Source organism: Physeter macrocephalus, chromosome 8, assembly GCF_002837175.3.
Source record: "Physeter macrocephalus isolate SW-GA chromosome 8, ASM283717v5, whole genome shotgun sequence".
In the NCBI taxonomy this organism is placed as follows: Eukaryota; Metazoa; Chordata; class Mammalia; order Artiodactyla; family Physeteridae; genus Physeter; species Physeter macrocephalus.
Window position 1 is genome coordinate 7,088,631 of NC_041221.1, and position 20,632 is coordinate 7,109,262.

The 20,632-nt window shown below is 39.4% G+C and overlaps 1 protein-coding gene across 2 annotated transcripts in view; it reads left to right on the forward strand.

The window, feature by feature from the left end:
- The window catches only part of MORC3 (MORC family CW-type zinc finger 3), a 40,767-nt gene extending 28,203 nt beyond the window's left edge, over nucleotides 1–12,564 (forward strand). The window contains exons 14-17 of one of the 2 annotated variants that reach the window (XM_055086404.1): nucleotides 560–726; nucleotides 3,850–4,738; nucleotides 6,037–6,191; nucleotides 8,968–12,564. In XM_055086404.1, the coding sequence (XP_054942379.1) occupies nucleotides 560–726; nucleotides 3,850–4,738; nucleotides 6,037–6,191; nucleotides 8,968–9,121 (1,365 nt within the window). In that variant the 3' untranslated portion in view covers nucleotides 9,122–12,564. Of the gene's footprint in view, nucleotides 1–559; nucleotides 727–3,849; nucleotides 4,739–6,036; nucleotides 6,192–7,630; nucleotides 7,811–8,967 lie in introns of those variants that run through there. The other variant, XM_055086405.1, reaches the window with a different exon arrangement.
- Nucleotides 12,565–20,632: the final 8,068 nt, after the last annotated feature.

Consider the following 20,632-nt stretch of genomic DNA (forward strand, 5'->3'; position numbering starts at 1 on the left):
TTGTATCAGAAGTTGTGGTCTGCTGCAGTTGTGTATGTGTGCTTATCATTACATTGAAATGTTTTCTTGTATGAAGGCTGAGGGTTTGAGGGTGAGAACAGAACTGGGAGAAAAAGAATAGTGGGCTTACTTTGGTTTTTAAAGGCAGTGTCTTTGTGACTTTATCCTCAGTTTCTTTCTCTTAGAAAAATAAGTTTTTATTATATCTCTATATGTTCTATATAGTCTGAGGTCAGCAAATCTTTCAGTAAAAGGCCAGATAGTAAATATTTTAGGCTTTGTGGACCATACACAGTCTCTGTGGCATATCCTTTCTTTGTTTTGTTGTTTTGTTCATGCCTTTAAAAATGTAAAACCATTCCTAGCTCACTTGCAGGTGCTCTTTGGCTCTCTGGCCTATTGTTTGTCACTCCCTGGTCCGGTACAGCACAAGGAGTTTATGTGGTTAGGATCGTTCTCAGGGTGTTCTGGGATGGGGGAAAGGGGAAAGAATATCTCGTGTTCGGAACATGACACACTTAAAAAATTTCTTTAAAATCAATTTTTTTTCCTTCAACAGATTCCTGCTGAGCTCTTGTTTCCAACAACTCCTGTGTCAAGTCAAAGCTTTCCTCCCGTTAAGGAAAATGTTCCAAGAGGACATCTTTCAGAAGTGGCAAATACTTACGCAACGAGACTTATAAATAATCATCGAGGTTCACCCCAGTCTGAACCTGAGAATAACAGGTCAGTGGCTAAAATGTGTTTTTCCATTTGGGGAATGAATATTAAAACAGCCTTTACTTGGCACTTCAATGGAGTAATACGCTTCTAAGAAAGTGTAGTTGACATGCATGTGAAAAGTCTTAAGGACAAGTTACTTTGCTTTCATTGTCTGAACTTACCCCCACCCCACATACTTACCTGTTTACATCAAAGAATATTAATTGTTTTTATTGTGGAGATTGATCAAATTGTCACCTCTTGAAATTCAGTATAGTACGAAAATTCCTGCTTTTAAGATTATCAGTATCTGAGTAAAGAAAAACCTGAAGCAATTAACAGTACAACGCTGTAATATCAAATGTGACCCATACGTTCTTAGCATAGCCCATGACATGCTGTGTACTTTGGATGAGTGGATGGAGAAGGAAGAGGAAGAAAGGTGTGAGTGATACATGAATTGAACAGTTAGCTCTTTTGACTGGAGTGGTCAGGGAAGGCTGTATGATGAGCTGGTACTTAGGTTGGTCCCTGAAATTCTGAAAGCAGTAAGTGCTCTGCACGGTGACCCATTCAAAGGGGATAGAATGGACACAGGTGAAAAGGCACATGATGCCAGTGAACTAGTACATTAGACTAACTCCGTCTGATGTTTGTTATTGAAAGAGAAACATTGAAACAAGATTCTCTGAAATAGTGAGGCCAGACGTTCCAAGAGGTTTTGTAGCCTTCGTTAAATTCTTAAAAGGATTTTTGAAAATTCAGAAAAGATTAGAAATTGTCTTCATGCATGTATTGAAATAGTTTGCTGTTTATAGCCTACATTTTGAGGTCTTATTTTGTGGCTGGATTTCTACTTAACTAAGAACATGTGTGAATTTTTTTTTTTTTAATTTTGTTAATTTTATTAATTTATTTTTGGCTTTGTTGGGTCTTCGTTGCTGTGCGGGTTTTCTCTAGTTGCTCTGTGTGAATTTTTTTAACTAGTCTCCATAATATTGGTTTTTCTTCATAAAGATGGTTCCAGACAAAGTAAGAAAAAGTAAAATTTGTAATGTTACAGACGCGATAATGGAATTTAATTTCGGACATGACTGCCATCAAAATGGAAGAAGAGAATAGAGTAAAATTTTTCATTAAATTTTTAAAAAATATTTATTTTATTTTTGGCTGTGTTGGGTCTTAGTTGCAGCACGCGGGCTCTTTGCTGCAGTGCATGGGCTTCTCTCTAGTTGTGGCATGTGGGTTTTCTCTCTTTGTTGTGGTGTGGGCTCCAGAGCACGTGGGCTCTATAGTTTGCAGCACGCAGGCTCTCTAGTTGAGGCACGGGAGCTCAGTAGTTGTGGTGTGCGGGTTTAGTTGCCCCGCGGCATGTGGGATCTTAGTTCCCCGACCAGGGATCGAACCTGCATCCCCTGTATTGGAAGGAGGATTCTTTACCACTGGACCACCAGGGAAGTCCCCTTCATTAATTTTTAAAGCCTGTATTTATTCTTAAATTCATAGAGCCAAAGTCTGTGGAAAGGTGTACCTAAACTAAGTCTTGAGAGAGACAAATAGGAATTGGCCTGGTAAGAAAAATAATAAGACAACTTCCAATTAAATGCTTAACTCCATTGATTCCTAGACAGTCTCAGAACTTGGAAGCATTGGGAACTTCTGAAGCTGGCAAATAGGGGTGAGAACAGGAAGCTTGTATGAAAGTTTAAGGAAGAGTAGTTCCCTAGACCTCTTCCCAGCCTGCGAAGTCCAGCAGTGCTGCTTCTCTTCTTCTGTCAGAAGGCAGGGAGTTTACTTTCTGGAGCAGTTTCTTCTGCTGAAGATGTGGGTGAGCCACTGTTTTGGAAGCAGAAGAAGTAAGGGAAAGTTTGAAAACTGAGTGGCAAGAAATCCACCTCCCTTCCTTCCCTCACTGGGCTCCCAAGAGAAAAGCATCCTTCACATTCCCAGACCTCAGTGCTTCTAGTCTGAAATAGAAATATAGCCAAGGATCCCCAGATGTACAAAACTGAAACAAAGGGAGTAGAAGAAGCCATGTGAAATTTATTGAGAGGTGGGGAGATGTTTAACAGATAAATCTCCTAGAACGAAAAGATAAATGGTTGGAAGATAGAAGAAAGAAGAGACGACGTACTGGAGGGGCCAACATCTGAGTAAGGACACTTCAGAGTGGGAAATCAGAGAACAAAGGGGGGGAAATAATATAAGAAAGACTTAATTGCCACTAAATACACAGCATAGTGGCTGGAAAAGGTAAGAAATATCTCAGAGGAATAACACAGGCTATATTCAAAAGATCAGGAATCAGAATGGCAGGAACAATGAATGGTAGATAACAATGGATTGATGCTTTTAAAGTTTTGAGAAAGTAATTCCCAACCTGGAAGTCTATATTTTTCAAGCCAGCAGTGAACTGGAGAGGTGAATAAAGATATTTTCACCATGCAAAATTTCACATTTCTTTATGTCATATGTACCCTTTCTCAAGATTTTATTGGAGATTATGCCCTCTCCATATGAGAGAATAAGCCTAAGAAAGGGGAAAATCCTTCTTGAGAAATGAGGTCCTAACACATAAGGCCCAAATAGCAAATCAGTACAAATATCCCTCTAAGTGGGGCAAAAAGTAATCAATTGGTGATAAATACACAGAAAACTAAGCAGATGAAGAAAATGAGGCAATTTTTAATGCAGGGGAAATTGTTTTCCATGAAAGGATAGGGCATGCTGGTTTACTTTGTGGTTCACCTTTGATCACTGAATGTTGATAAAAATTATGATGGGCACGTGGGAATGGCAGTGTCATTCACTGAGCTCTGGAGTTCAGAGAGCAGCCCTGGGGTGGGTGGTGGCATTCTGTTCGGACATGTTACATTGAAATGCCGGAAGACATCAAATGAAGAGATACTTGGCAGTATAAGGATGTGGTACTTTTAAAAAGAGGTCTCAATAGTTTCCTTATCTGTAAAAGGAGAAAATAATCTCTACTTCATTAAATCATTGGGCAGTTCTGTGTAATATATCATCTTTTAAAAAAATGAACATGGGTATTTCTTAGAATTTCAAGATAGATTACTTCAAGGTCATCTTATTTTTTCCACATCTACATTTTATAATCTTACATTTCATATATAAAATTTTTTTCAGCCTGAAACGGAGACTCTCTACTCGTTCCTCAATTTTGAATGCAAAGAATCGGAGATTGAGTAATCCAGCATTTGAAAATTCTTATAAAGATGTTGATGACGATGAAGATGTCATCATCTTAGAAGAAAACAGTACCCCCAAACCTGCAGTAGACGATGATATTGAAGTGAAATTGCAACAGAGTCACATGGAGCCAAGCGCTGTTCAGGTGGAGCCTGTGGGTGATAATGAACCGTGTGGCCAGACTAGTTCAACAGGCACCTCATCATCCAGGTGCAGTCAGGGAACCACTGCAGCCACCCAGACTGAAGTACCAAGTTTAGTCGTTAAAAAGGAAGAAACTATTGAAGATGAGATAGATGTAAGAAATGACACAGCCATACTGCCATCCTGTGTGGAAACTGAAGGAAAGACACGTGAAACCCAGGAAATCTTTGATAAATCTGCTGGTGATGCTGGTTGCCAATTAAATGAACTAAGAAATGAGCTGCTTCTTGTCACCCAGGAAAAAGAAAATTATAAAAGACAGTGCCACGTGTTTACTGACCAAATCAAAGTGTTACAGCAGAGGATACTGGAAATGAATGACAAATACGTGAAGAAGGAAACTTGCCATCAGTCTACTGAAACTGATGCTGTATTTTTACTTGAAAGTATTAATGGCAAATCTGAAAGTCCAGACCATATGGTGTCTCAGTATCGGCAAGCTTTGGAAGAAATAGAAAGGCTGAAAAAACAGTGTAGTGCTTTGCAACATGTAAAGGCTGAATGCAGTCAGTGTTCCAATAGCGAGAGTAAAAGTGAAATGGACGAGATGGTTGTGCAGCTTGACGATGTATTTAGACAGCTGGACAAATGCAGCATCGAGAGGGACCAGTATAAAAGTGAGGTGAGTGCGTCATTCAGCACAGAGTCGTGGGAGTCCAGGGGCATCTAAAGCTTAACTGCCAGTTGCTAGGTGGGCATAAATCACTTAATCATATTTCCATTTACCGACTCCACTGGTTCTCAACTGGGAGTGGTCCTCCTGGGGGCATATGGAAATGTGTAGGGCAGTTTCGGTTCTTAAATGTCTTGAAGGGATGGGCATTGTTGGAATTGAATGGGTGGGAACCAGTCAGTTCTGGTAAATGTCCTGTAGTGCGCAGGACACCGCTGTGCAGTGAGGGATCGTCCAGCTCATTCCCACTGAGACGCTCAGTTACTAACATGCCGGGAGTTCTACGTCCGTTATTAATAAGCCTGAAAATAACCACAATACCTCATTTTATAGAGGTACCCTCTACTAGTTATGATTAGGTTCCTTTGAAGGTGACATAAAACCCCACCTAACAGTAGCAGCTGCACAGTCATCAGAGACACAGGCTCCTTCCACATTGTTGCTTTGCTTCTCAACCTGCGCTTGTGGTCTGAGATGGCTCTTCAGGTCCAGCCAACATATATCTACATTCCAGGCAACAGGAAAGAGAGGGGGTGCAGTTTCTGAAAGCTGCTTATATGCCATCTGTCAGAACTTAGTCACCTGTCCAGCGGATGCCTTGGAAATGTAGTAGTCTTTATTTGGGGATTCTTTTACTGAGGAAGGAGGAGCCCCCAGTTCAAATTTGGGGAGCTCCTTTGAAAAATATTTTATGTATCATATTTACATGGTGTTTGAAAGGAGAGTTTCTCTGCTAAAAGGAATTTGGAGACGACAGTATGGTACCGAATTGCCCCTTCCTGGAAATACTGCCGACATAACTGCTCATTCAGACATTCCGCTTGATGTGTTGGCTTAGGAGCTAGATGACAAAATACATAAAAAACAATACAAGCTTTCTGTTGTAACTTACTGCTGGTGAGTGTGCAAGAAGTGAAAGTCACTATGACCTCAACATAATTTGGGCATTTTTATCTTGGTTTTTCAGTTTTTAGGTCCCATTTGTTTTTAGTCATGCTTTAATTAACATTTTGTATTCTTCTAATGTAAAAAGATATAGAGCTGAAACTAAACAAATGAAGCTTTATTTATAGAAAGCTACTGTTTTTTGTGTGTGTGGTGTTGGTTTTCTTTTTGGAGGGGGGAGGTGTCCTAATTTTTTGATGGTAATTTTCATCAAGCAGGATTTTGTACATTTCTTAGCTTAAATTTGCACTTTGACGTTAGTATTTTTAAATTGTACAGTTATAAAATTAATTTTTTGTCAGGTTGAATTATTGGAAGTGGAAAAATCACAAATCCGTTTGCAGTGTGAAGAACTGAAAACTGAAATCGAACAATTAAAATCTACAAGTCGACAAATTGGAGATGTGTCAACGTCAAGTAACATCGAGGAGTCTGTAAATTATACTGATGGGGAAAGGTAATATGAAATGAGGCATTTAGCTAGGGCTGCAGTTCTGGTTAGCATGATACTTATTTGCTAGTGCACATCAAACAGATTGTTCTAGCAAAAGAAGTTATTGGCTGCTGTGATCCCAGCATTATGGTAGACAGAGATACAAAAGAAGTACATGGCATCATTCTTCCCTTCAAGGAACTAACAATTTCGTGAACTTAAATGAAATAGGAATTTCAAAGGAATTAAGCTCTGATTGGTCAGAGCGGTTTGGAATGTTTTTTTGGGATAAAGTGAGAATTGAGCCAGATACTGAAGAGTGGGCTGAATTAGGCAATGACTAGAAGACAATGGTCTATTTCATGAAACTTAACTTTTTCACCTTGATTTCTTTAATTTCGGTACTTGGCACCTTGTCTTTATGGTTTGCTACCTCATTTTACTACATGCCTTCCCCAATTTTAACTTTTAGGAAATCACAAAATTACTAAAAATTGCCATTACAGGTGATTCTAATCACAGGTGATTAATTAGGAAGAAGTTCTGTGAAAATAACGAAACAGTAAATGAATGATTACCCTCTCTCAGTAAGATATTAAATGGGCGTGGGGTTCTGACAGTGTTGGTGGTCTGTTGATAACCATTCAAGAGAGGGAAAAAACCACAAAAATCGTCATTAAAAATAGTGCAGCTCTTCCTGCTAATATGATAAAGCTTGATGCCTAAAATGTACTGTTGTTGAGAAATAATTTACCGTCCTTACTTGACATGAATTATATTATGACTTAGTTTTTTAGCTTAAGGTTTTAAAGGATTTCGTTAAATCCATTCATGGAAATAGAATGAATAGATCAGTACATATAAGCATGAGGGGGGCAAGAGGTCAGAAAAAAAAATCCCAACTGGTGTTTCTGAAAATGGGAACCACAAGCATCTGTGGTGCTTGTAAAAATGCAGATCCTTGGACCACAGTGCAGTTTATTAAATTGGAAACTTTTAAACAGTCTCCCAGATGATTCACTTGCACACTAAACTTTGAGTAACTGATGATCTTTTAGACCTGTGCTATCCAAGACAGTATAGCCACATTTGGCCACTGACACTTGAAATCTAGCTAGTCTGAATTGAGATGTGCTTTAAGTATAAAATACATGCCGGATTTTGACGCCCTGGTATGAAAAAATAATTAAATGCGTCAATATTTTGGTTATATGATGAAGTGATATTTTATATGTAACTAAAATTTATTTCATTTTACTTTTTAATGTGGCTATTTGAATATCTAAAATTGCATATGGAGCTCACAATAGTCCTCTCAGTCCTGTTCTGTGTACTAAAATAGAGATCTGTGATGTGTCCTGTAGAGAGGAAGAATTAGCCAGGACAGTCAAAAGACTTAAAGAATAGGATAGGTCAAAGATGGTTGTAGGGTCATACTGGTCTTTTTCTATTTTTTTGTATAGAAATGGGCCTCTGATTGAAGATGAGTGGGAAAGTTTGGACCAAAAGCAGCTGGTATGAGGATGATGTAAAATTTTATCAAAGGTCCAATGGAATCTTAACATAAGCTCACAAAAAACATATTTAAAATCACATTTTTATGCGTTGTCAACCCAAGGATGAGCAGCTCGCTCCTTCAGAGATTTCCACCCTAGAAAGATCAGTATCTAAACTAAATGTAGACTTCTCATATTTTGGGAGGGGGCAGAACAAAAACAACTGTAACATTCTCTTGACCCAGGCGTCTCAATCTTCGACACAAAGGCTGCTTGCTGTGTAGTTGTAGAAATTCGAAGTCTAGAATGTGGATATTCAGATAGATACAGTATAGAAAACGGAAGGAATGATAATGATCATTTAATCCAGGGTTTCTCAGTGTTTATAATAAATGCACAGTAAAACGGATAGTTAGTGAACTTTAGCATGTGATAGGTTCAGAGAAATCCTGCATTTTATTTTTTTTAAAGGCTTTTTTTTTTTTTTTTTTTAATATTTATTTATTTGGTCGCACTGGGTCTTTGTTGCAGCAGGTGGGCTCCTTAGTTGCTGCTCCAGGGCTCCTCAGTTGCAGCTCACCGGCTCCTTAGTTGTGGCATGCAAACTCCCAGTTGCGGCATGCATGTGGGATCTAGTTCCCTGACCAGGGTTTGAACCCAGGCGCCCTGCATTGGGAGTGCAGAGTCCTATCCACTGCACCACCAGGGAAGTCCCAGAAATCCTGCATTTTAAAAAATCTTTTTACCATTATTTAACCCAAAGTTGTATAAGCTTATTTGACCACAGGACCATTTCTTTTTCCTTTTATAGTACTACGGATATTTCATAGAACATGTTTTAGGGAACAATTCAATTTACTTTGCTCAAAAGGAAGCTGAAAATCAAAGCGACACATTCTTATTCTTAGACCGGTATTCTCACTAGTGTGTCATTATTGTTTTCCAGGTGGTAACAAGATTTTCAGTTGTAAATAACATCTTGTAATTTATGCATTTTACCAGTTCATCTTTTCTCCAGTCTCTAATTAAAATTGTATTAGTTGGAACCAAACAGAGCTGCTAGTGTTTTGAAACACTCTACATACCAACAGATAAATATTAGACTTAGTTATTAAATTATGAATTATTAAGTTAAATGAATTGTTAAATCTAGTTCTTTTGAGGAAGTTTTGCTTTTCATTTAGTTTGTATATCATTCTACAGAGATTCCATTTTAATGTTTCCCGTAAATTTTAAGGCCTACCTGAATATTAAACTGTATTGTTATAATGTTCGTCTAATAGGTGTAATGTTTGTATTTGCAGCCTCAAACTTCGATCTCTTCGAGTTAACGTAGGACAGCTCCTGGCCATGATTGTACCTGATCTCGATCTTCAGCAAGTGAACTATGATGTCGATGTAGTTGATGAGATCTTAGGACAAGTTGTCGAGCAAATGAGTGAAATCAGTAGTACTTAAAGTGTATTTTATGTGAGATAATAAAAAATATTTGCTCCGTCTTTCTGGTTGTATAGCTTTCAAAATTTAAGCAGCTTTGTTATAGATATGATACGTAACAGACTGAAGAACCGTAATCTTTTCTGTATTCTATGCATTCAAGTGTGGACACAAATATTGTGGACACATTATCACACCTTTTGAAATGCCTGTGAATCACTGGTATTGAGCAGCTACATAGCTAACTCATGATTCTGCTTTGAAATGTAAATATTTATAATTAAGTCACACATATTTTTTTATTACCCTAGAGGACTCAAGTGTTTTTCACCAAGAGGTTTTCAGGTTGCCCCTAACCTTTGTGCAGTCTTTTCTGGTTCCCCAAAGTATTTTTCTCTGACTTGAGGGCTGTGCCATAATACAAATGGAAATGTTACCTTTGATTTTCTTACAGAGAAGTTTAAAACAGGGTTTTTAAAAATGGAATACCACTCCTGATAAGTTGTAAGTAATTGAGCATTAATGTTTCTTTTCTACAAATTATCTCCTGAAATATTTTATTCGTGAAAATAAAGTAAGCAGAAACTCCATCCATATTGCCCGGATTTTTCTGTGTGTGCTGAGATTGCCGATCATGGTTATTAAACACAAAGTGTTTTTACAGAAAAATATAATGATTTTTAGTATAAAAATATAAAAAATATTAAATGCCCCACCACATTTACTTTGAAGCCCATTTTTGGCTGCTTAGTCCACATGGAGTGGGCACAATAATTGTTTAATATTTCTTTTTGTGAAATTTCCTGTACAGCCTTTTGTAGGATTACTACAGGTTAATATGAGTTGAGGAAGACAATCTTTCTCCAACAGTACTGCATACCTTTTATTATATCACAAACCAGTATTGCATACCTTTTATTATATTACAAACCTAAGTGTTTTATATCCTGGAGTTCAGCAACAAACAACCTAGGATTATAGTATTACATGCCATAAAAATTATGCTTTACTGGTCCCGTGTTTTGTGCAATTATAAAGAGATGGCTTTCTATTAAGTATAACTGTATATATAATTAAGAATCATATTTTCCACAACTAAAATGTGCATTATTTTTTTCAAAGTTTTATCATTGCTATTTATTTTTACTTTTGTTTCTGAACATTGAATACATGTTCCTTTTGTATGCTTAATTACATGTCTCATGTACAATATTAAATTTTTACTGTACATTAACTTCTAGAAAAAGCAAATAAATGAAATTTTTATTTGCTTGATAAAGTAATTGAAAGTGTATTTTTGGTATGAAGCTGGTTTTCTGTCACAGTTGTATCTGTTCAAATTTTAAAATATCTTGTAATAAAATAAAAATATATATGATGGCTCACACTTCAGATACTACTTTTAAGGAATTCTGTATTCAAGTTATATTTTGAAAAGTAAGATTGTGTCTGTTAAGACCCTCAAGTTGAGCTCATTTTACTATGTTTATTAGAAGTTATATTTAGAAGATACAACTTCTAAAAATTTAGAAGTTATATTTACTTCCATTAAGGCTCTGAGACTGGGCTCACCTTGAGAGTGTGTGCGTGCATTTTACACTCAAAAAGAAACTTTATTTGTGTAAGTCATTTAGTCTAAAGAAACCTTGCCTAAATGATAGCAGCTGTGTATAGCATGTCTTAAGTTTGTGAATGTTTATGTAGCACTTATTTCTGGAATTTGCTATTTTTCCCTTCCTTTTGGTCAGCTATATTCTTGCAAAAATACATATTTTATATGGCTGTTAACTGGCTTAATGGCAAAGTTAATCATAGAATTAGAGAAACTTGCTTGCTGAATGGATTCTTTGGAAATACTTACCTAATATTCACTCTTTAAGAAAATATTGCCAAGATACGACTTTGTGACTAGCACGTTTAACAGAAGAACGTACATGGGCTTTCATGTCATCTAGTGAGGTAGCGATACCTAATCTTTTTTTGTTAAGTTAAATTTGTTCAAAGGCTAGTGTGGGGGAGGATAGTGTGGCTTAAACTAATTATTTAAAACGTAGAAGCAGTGTGAGGACGTAAACCAGAGTAGTCCACAGGACCTCAGCTAAGACCACAAAACCAGTAAAAGCTAATTTTCACACAGCAGGAGAGGCGTGGCATATGGTGTGGCCTTTATTTGGGCCTCAAATTCTTAATGTGGGCAGGAGGTGCTGGTGACTCTGCCCATGGTCTCAGACACTTGATTGCTGCTATCATACAGCCCATGAGGTCGTTATTTGTCATGGAGGAGTAATTAAGGTGATACGTACTGATGGTTCTTACCCCTCACTGGCTGCATTTTAGAATCACTTAGGCGGTCCTTAGGAATCCCACCCAGTGTGAGGATGCACCCCGTACTAATTAAGAGTTTTGGGGGTTGGACCAGACTGTCAGGCTTCTTTTCTTTAAGGCCTCCCAGTACACCGTCAGAGCCGAGAGCTATTGATCTATACCCTCCAGTGAAGAATATTGTAAGTGTTGAACTCAAGTGGTTCCTGAAACAAACTCAGGATCTGCATGACCACTTTCTCACTGGGGTAAGCAAGGACAGGGAGAGGGAAGCAGAGTTGATGCCCAAGTTAGAAATGTAAATACAACCGAATGGTATAAAGTGAAAAGTTTTCTTATGTCCTTGCAGAAAATATTAGCTGCATACATACACACATTCATCTATATATGCATTCAGTTTATATTAAATTTTATATCTTTGTATTTGAGTATATATTTGTATCAAATCTACACAGGTATCACACCATATAATTGGTAACATTTCCATATTACTCTCGAACAGCTTTAGTAGCATTTTATGACCTGAATATGCTCCCAGCCCTCATTTATTTCTCGTCTTTTGATATTACTACAAAAGCTGCTGCTGCGAGAATACACACCACACATACTTTTTAAAGTATATCCAGAATGTAAATACCTTGTAGTGAATACTGATAGGTTCAAGAGTGTATGCTGTGTTAATCTTAATAAATGTCGCCATCCAAAAATGGTTGCGAGTATTTATACTTCTATGAAAAACAGATGTATGAGTGTGTTTTTTCCTATCTCCATCAAGCTTACTGGTATGCGGAAAAATGGCAGCTTGCACTTCTTTGTCTCAGGTTGAACGTGTTTTCATGTGTTTTATTGGCCATTTTAATTCCTTTTTCTGAGTACCCTGTCGTATTCTCTGCCTATTCTTTTCTGTTGGGTTCTTTGGTTTATTGCTTTAAAGAAGCTAAATGCCTGTTAATGTGGCCACAAACACTACCCAGACCACTTCTAGCTTTCAGAAGTTGGTTCAGTCTTACTTTGGACAGTGTCACATAGACTCATTGGAATGGAGTGAGAGACCCACTGAATTCATGTCTTTTTATATGAGGCTGCCCCTTGAACAACTTGGGGCTTGTGGGCTCCAACCCCCATTTAGTCAAAAATCCACATATAACTTCTGACTCCCCCGAAGTTACTAATAACTGTTGACCAGAAGCCTTACAACAATGAACAGTCAATTAACATGTTTTGTCTATGTTACAGGTATCATTTCCTGTATTCCTAGAATGAAGTAAGCTAGAGAAATTGTTAGAGAATCGTAAGGAAAATACAGTACTGTACTGCCAAATTCGTCATGTGTTTACAAGATGGACCATCTCGGTATGTACATCTGTATTGTCTTAAATGATAACACTAGATGTTACGTGTACCCATTGAAAATGAAAAGGTAGTGTGAAAAAGAAATTCATTTATTTACAGGTATAATGATTCATGCACTGGTAATGAAGAAGCAGCAAGGAATATGATTGCTTTTTGGTAGCCTAGTGTAATCAATACAATTGCTTCACGGTTGCCTAGCCTATACACTAATGGTTATAAAATTTTTTTAAATTTAGTTAATTTTTGGCTGCATTGGGTCTTCTTTGCTGCGTGCGGGCTTTCCCTAGTTGTGGCGAGCAGGAGTTAATCTTGGTTGCGGTGTGCAGGCTTCTCATTGCGGTGGCTTCTTGTTGTGGAGCACAGGCTCTAGGCACGTGGGTTTCAGTAGCTGTGGCACACGGGCTCAGTAGTTGTAGTTCACAGACTCTAGAGTGCAGGCTCAGTAGTTGTGGTGCACGGGCTTAGTTGCTCTGCAGCATGTGGGTTCTTCCCGGACCAGGGCTCAAACGCATGTTCCCTGCATTGGCAGGCGGATTATTAACCACTGCGCCACCAGGGAAGCCCGTTATAAATTTTTTTTTTTTTTTGGCTGTGTTGGTTGTTCGTTGCTGCATGCGGGCTTTCTCTAGTTGCAGCGAGCAGGGGCTACTCTTTGCGGTGTGCAGGCTTCTCTGCGGCGGCTTCTCTTGTTGCGGAGCACCAGCTCTAGGCGTGCGGGCTTCAGAAGTTGTGGCTCACGGGCTCTAGTGCACAGGCTTAGTAGTTGTGGCACGTGGGCTCATCTGCTCCGCGACATGTGGGATCTTCCCAGACCAGGGCTCAAACGCGTGTCCCCTGTGTTGGCAGGCGGATTCTTAACCACTGCGCCACCAGGGAAGCTCGTTATAAAATTTTTATGGCATACAGTATTACAGTTATATTCTTTTTTTCAATAGTTTTTTTAATAGATTAATTTATTATTTATTTATTTTTGGCTGCGTCAGGTCTTAGTTGCAGCATGTGGTATCTTCATTGAGGCCTGTGGGATCTTTCGTTGCAGCACGCGGGCTTCTCTCTAGCTGTGGAGTGTGGGTTTTCTCTTCTGTAGTTGTGGCGCATGGGCTCTGTAGTTTGCAGCATGCAGGCTCTAGTTGAGGTGCGTGAGCTCAGTAGTTGTGGCATGCGGGCTTAGTTGCCCCGTGGCATGTGGGATCTTAGTTCCCTGACCAGGGATCGAACCCATGTCCCCTGCATTGCAAGGCGGATTCTTTACCACTGGACCACCAGGGAAGTCCCTACAGTTACATTATTAATACAGTATCGGAAACGTTCCATTTTTTTAAAAACCTCTTACCTGTGATGATATGCAGTTTCTCCAGTTACGAGAGAAGCATACTGTATGGTAATGTAATTCTTTGAAAGCAAAGTTATAAAACAGGAAACTTCCATTAATTTTATATTAAATATCACTCACCTTATACCTATGTAAGGATAGACTAGTATCCACATATATTCTATGCATTCATGATATACCTAAATTTTTCTTACGTTTGTTTATTGCATGAAATGCGTTTTATTATATATTTATTTTGAAGTATAAATGATTTACAATGTCATGTTTCAGGTGTATAGCACAGTGATTCAGTTATATACATATATATTTTTTTCAGATTCTTTTCCCTTATAGGTTATTACAAAATATTACTATAGCTCCCTGTGCTATACAATAGGTCCTTGTTGGTTATCCATTTTATATATAGCAGTGCGTATATGTTGATGCCAATCACCTAATTTAACCCTCCCCCCAACTTTTTCTTAAATTTTTAGATATTTCTAGGTTATGCACTTCATCTGCATTTTTATTTTTTAATTATTTTTTATTTATTTTTGGCTACATTGGGTCTTCATTGCTGCACGCGGTCTTTCTCTTGTCGTGGCGATCAGGGGCTACTCTTCGTTGCCGTGCATGGGTTTCTCATTGCGGTGGCTTCTGTTGCAGAGCATGGGCTCTAGGCGCGCAGGCTTCAGTAGTTGTGGCTCACGGGCTCAGTAGTTGTGGCTCGCGGGCTCTAGAACACAGGCTCAGTAGTTGTGGCGCACGGGCTTAGTTGCTCCGTGGCATGTGGGATCTTCCCAGACCAGGGCTCGAACCCGTGTCCCCTGCATTGGCAGGCAGATTCTTAACCACTGCACCACCAGGGAAGCCCTTACTTGCATTTTAAAATTGTTGTACTCTCCCCCCAGGTTTCCAGTATATTGAAAAAAATCCGCATATAAGTGAACCCATCCAGTTCAAACCCGTGTTGTTCAAGGGTCAACTGTATTTGTCTTTTTGTTTTTTTATAGATTTATTTTATTTATTTATTTTTGGCTGTGTTGCGTCTTCATTGCTGCACGCGCGGGCTTTCTCTAGTTGCGGTGAGCGGGGGCTACTCTTCATTGCGGTGCGCGGGCTTCTCATTGCAGTGGCTTCTCTTTTTGCGGAGCACGGGCTCTAGGCATGGGGGCTTCAGTAGTTGTGGCTTGCTGGCTCTAGAGCACAGGCTCAGTAGTTGTGGCGTACGGGCTTAGCTGCTCTGTGGCATGTGGGATCTTCCCGGACCAGGGCTCGAACCCGTGTCCCCTGTGTTGGCAGGTGGATTCCTAACCAATGTGCCACCAGGGAAGTCCCTGTATTTGTCTTTGGGACATTGGTCACGGCTCACAAAAGGAATGCCATTAATATCCATCCACTTGGCATAGATAGAGGAAAATATATATGCATTGCTTTTTTAGCATTAATTTTGTGATCATGAAGTTAATTTACATATACTGGCCTCTAGGGAGAAAGTCAAGACCCCTGAAGACAAGTCTTGGTAAATTCAAGCCATTCAAATGCAGGTGAAGTTTTTAGGTGAGTGTGGTCATAGAGAATGAATTAACCATTACAAGACTGGAGTGTGAATCACAAGTAAATTTCCTACACAGGCATTCTAATAAGAATGGGCTGAGTAAATACAATTAACCTATTTCAAACATGTAAAACAAGTTTAACCTCAAGGTTCAGTATTAATTTCTTGCAAAGCAGTCAGGACTCATTATGGTAATGATATATAGAATAGACTCACAAGAACTTTTTACCCCAACTTGGCTAATATTTAGGTTATGAGTATCTTCAGTTATGTAAATATTATCCAGAATTCAGCTGTATCTTCATAGCAAAGTGTAATGGTGCTTTATAGTCACAAAGTACATGAGTCATCAGTCTTCCTCATTCCTGTTACATGTTGTTGAAAACTGTGGCCTGTGTTTTGAACTCTGTGGCCTATGTTTTGGAAGTTTGTACTGTGATCTGAAGCAGGGCTGACTGGAAGTAATTTGATGTGGGCTTTTCATTTTCTTTTTTCTGGATAGGCAGTTGTCCCATGTTTTTGTGATTACCTTGGTGGAGTATCTCTCAAACTGTGGGGTTCATGCAGACAGCTGAGACGCTAGAAAGCGCTCTTCCCAACTTGCTGTGTGACTTTACAGTGTGAGTTGTCTAACCAGCTGACAGCCAGAGAAGTGACACAGTCTGACATAACTAACTATACCTGTTACCTCTTTTCCTGGGCAGAGAATTACAGGGGTCTAGGACAATAATAAAAATAATTACAATACTTACATATAATTATGTTATATAAAGTATATGATAATAGTATTATATACCATATTCACCGTCATCACTTTAACCAGTAGTTTCTCATTTCCCGCTAATTTACTGTGTTCTTAAATTGATCTTTTTCAGTATCAGATATTTTAAGCTCTATAAAGGGAATTAAAAAAATTTTTTTGTTAATTTTAATTTTTTGGCCATGCCAGGTGGCTTGTGGGATCTTAGTTTCCCAACTGGGGATTGAACCTGGACCCCCAGCAGTGGAAGCTTGGAGTCCTAACCACTGGACAGCCAGGGAATTCCCTGTATAACGGGAATTTTCAGTTGCATACAAAAGTAGAGAAACTGTTCATTGCAGCACTATTAACAATAGCCAGGACATGGAAGCAACCTAAATGTCCATCAACAGAGGAACGGATAAAGAAGATGTGGTACATATATACTGTGGAATATTACTCAGCCATAAAAAATAACGAAATGCCATTTGCAGCAACATGGATGGACCTAGAGGTTGTCATACCGAGTGAAGTAAGTTAGGGAGAGACGTATCATATGATATTGCTTATACGTGGAATCTTCAAAAGGGTACAAATGAACTTATGTACAAAACAGAAATAGAGATACAAATGCAGAAAACAAACATGGTTACCAGATGGTAAAGTGGTGGGGGGGAGGGATAAATTGGGAGATTGGGAGTGACATATACACACTACTATATATAAAATAGATAACTGGGCTTCCCTGGTGGCACAGTGGTTGAGAATCTGCTTGCCAACGCAGGGGACGAGGGTTTGAGCCCTGGTCTGGGAAGATCCCACATGCCGCGGAACAACTAGGCCCGTGAGCCACAACTACTGAGCCTGCGCATCTGGAGCCCACGAGCCACAACTACTGAGCCTGCGTGTCTGGAGCCTGTGCTCTGCAACAAGAGAGGCCATGATAGTGAGAGGCCCACACACCACGATGAAGAGTGGCCCCCGCTTGCTGCAACTAGAGAAAGCCCTCGCACAGAAACGAAGACCCAACACAGCCAAAAATAATAAATTAATTAATAAAAAAAAAAGATAACTAATAAGGACCTACTGTATAGCACAGGGAACTCTATTCAATACTCTGTAATGGCCTATATGGGAGAAAAATCTAAAAAGGTGGATATATCTATAACTGATTCACTTTGCTGTACACCTGAAACTAACATAACGTTGCAAACCAATTATACTCCAATAATTTTTTTTTTTTTTAATAGAGGAACTAGGGGCTTCCCTGGTGACACAGTGGTTGAGAGTCCGCCTGCCGATGCAGGGGACACGGGTTCGTGCCCCGGTCCAGGAGGATCCCACATGCCGCAGAGCGGCTGGGCCCGTGAGCCATGGCCACTGAGCCTGTGCATCCGGAGCCTGTGCTCCGCAACGGGAGAGGCCACAACAGTGAGAGGCCCGCATACCGCAAAAATAAATAAATAAATAAATAAATAAATAATAGAGGAACTATTATAATGAACTCATGTGTACCCATCACTCTGCTTCAACAATTTCCAACTCACGGTCAATCTTGTCTTACCTATATCCCCATTAACTTATTCCTCCGGTAATATTTGTGTGTGTGTGTGTGTGTGTGTGTGTTGTAAATATTAACTCATTAATTTTTTATTGTGGAAATATATACATTACATAAAATTTATCATTTTACCATTTTTAAGTGTATGATTCAGTGGCATTAAGTACATTCACATTACTGGGCAACTATCACCACTATCCATTTCCAGAACTTTTTCATCATCTCAAATTCTGTATCCACTAAACAATAACTCCTCATTCCCACCTGCCCCCCTGGTGGCCTCTACTTTCTGTCTCTACGAATTTGCTTATTCTAGGTACCTCATAGAAGTGGAATCATAACATATTTGTTCTTTTTATTTTTAATCTTTATTTATTTTTGGCTGTGTTGGTTCTTTGTTGCTGCACGCAGGCTTTCTCTAGTTGCAGCGAGCGGGGGCTACTCACTGTGGTGGCTTCTTTTGTTGTGGAGCACAGGCTCTAGGCACGCGGGCTTCAGTAGCTGTGGCTTGCAGGCTCTAGAGTGCAGGCTCAGTAGTTGTGGCTCACGGGAGTAGTTCCTCCGCGGCATGTGCGATCTTTCCAGACCAGGGCTCGAACCCATGTCCCCTGCATTGGCAGGCGGATTCTTAACCACTCTGCCACCAGGGGAGTCCCCGTATTTGTTCTTTTGTGTCTGGCTTATTTCACTTTGCATCACGTTTTTAAGGTTCATCCATCTTGTTGGCATATATCAGTTTCATTCCTTTTTAAGGCTGAATGATAGTCCATTGTATGTATGTACCATATTTCGTTTATCCATTCATCCGTCCATGGACATTTAGGTTGGTTCCACTTTTTGCTATTAATGCTGCTATGAACACTGTTGTATAAATATCTAATTGCGTCCTTGCTTTTACTTTTAATTCTTTTCGGTACATACCTAGGAGTGGGATTTTCCTTTTTTTTTTTTTTTTTTCTCTTATGTGTGCTTTTCAAACAATCAGAGTATCTACAGTACATATTAGTCATTCCCAGTCCAAGTTCTCGAAATCCTAGCCATGACTCAAGAGAGAACATCTAAAAACTACATATCTGGATTACATTATAGCTTTCTGTAGAAAACAGGCTTAAGGAGCCTCCTGTCATTTTTGTCAACATGAGACATCCATCTGTAGACAATTTCTGTATCTTTCATGAAACCGGCTACAAGCATCAACCAGCATTTATATAAGAATCCATGTCAATTCTTTTTCCTAAAAATGCCGAAAGAAAATTGTTTTAAAAAGCCAGGAAGAATTGGCTCCTCAGATGAACCTGCCTTTGATCAATTAAGGCTATGTATGCATCACAAGGGATTTTTTTCCTGGCCTTCTGGGAAACAGATAAAATGTCACATTTGGAAAATTATCCCATTTCAAAAGGCCTGCTGCGTCTATTTCTGCCTTCTGATTTACAACCTCACTTTAAAATGTTAAATTCTGTTCTTAAAAATTGTCTGTAACCACATCTGTTAATTGAGGTATAATGTAAGCAACCCAGGTACTGAACAATCACATAGTTTTGAATTCTCCAAAGCGATCTAGAGCCAATATATATCTTAAAAATATATAAAAAACCCCCAAATCTCAGTTTTTATTTGCAAAAGAAGGAAGAGACTGGTTGAATTCAGGGCCAAGATATCCAGAGAGAGAGAGGAGGGAAAGGTGAGGAGGAGTGGGAGAGTCACCTAGGGAGGCTGGCAAGCTGTCTTCTGCAAGGTTGCACAGGGTAGCACTCATTTTACAAAGCCCCTTGGCCTTGAAGGCCCAGAAACCTGCTGTAAGTCAGCACAAGGAGATTGTCCATTTATCCGGGCCAATCTCATTTCAGGGAAGCTCCCAGAGTAATGTATGCAACCAGGATTCCGGTTAATTTAGAAGGAGAATTGAAACTGCCTTTGAAACTTATGTGCATATGACCTGCTTATTCACGTCCAAAGGCTTCTGGGTCATTGACCCATCCATCCTTTCCCATTCATTGCCAGGACCCATTGCTCCTCCTTTTTGCCTCTACTGTCAACGGTGAGTTTCCTTACCTTCAATTCTCATTTTCCAGAGCTGCTCATCCGAAACTCTATCACTTGAAGCCCACTTTAAATGCCTCCTTCTTTTCAAACTTCCTTTGAGCCTTCAAATTCAAAATAACCTCGTACTCAGAACTGTAAGAGCACATTGTTCCTTTCACACTCCTTTTCAGTTTATTTTTTAATTATAATTATTTGTGTACATGACAGGAAGCCCGAACACCGTTTCTGTGGTTTATTTATGTTTGAAGCACCAGTGACCAAAACGGGGGCCTGATACAGGTTACAGCTGTCAAATATTCGCTGCACCAGTGAAACACTTGGTAGTCTTGGGCGGGTCTCAAGAATTACAGCCTCCCCACCACCTGTCCTACAGGACGGCTCTTCTTTTCCTTTTACCGGACTGTAAATTCTCTTGAGCGTAAGTCTGAGTCAGCTTCGCTCTCCACTGTGTATCCAGGGCCGGCACAGGGTTCCGCATATAGCAGATGCTCAGTAAATGTTTGCTAAAAGAATGAATTACCAAGGGAATAAGTGATTGAACGAATGAATCAATGGACTCCCCCTTTCTTCCACCTGTGCATCTGTCCGCAGGGAATTAATAAACCCGAGGGAGCCAGCCCAGATTCGCAGGACTCGCGGCG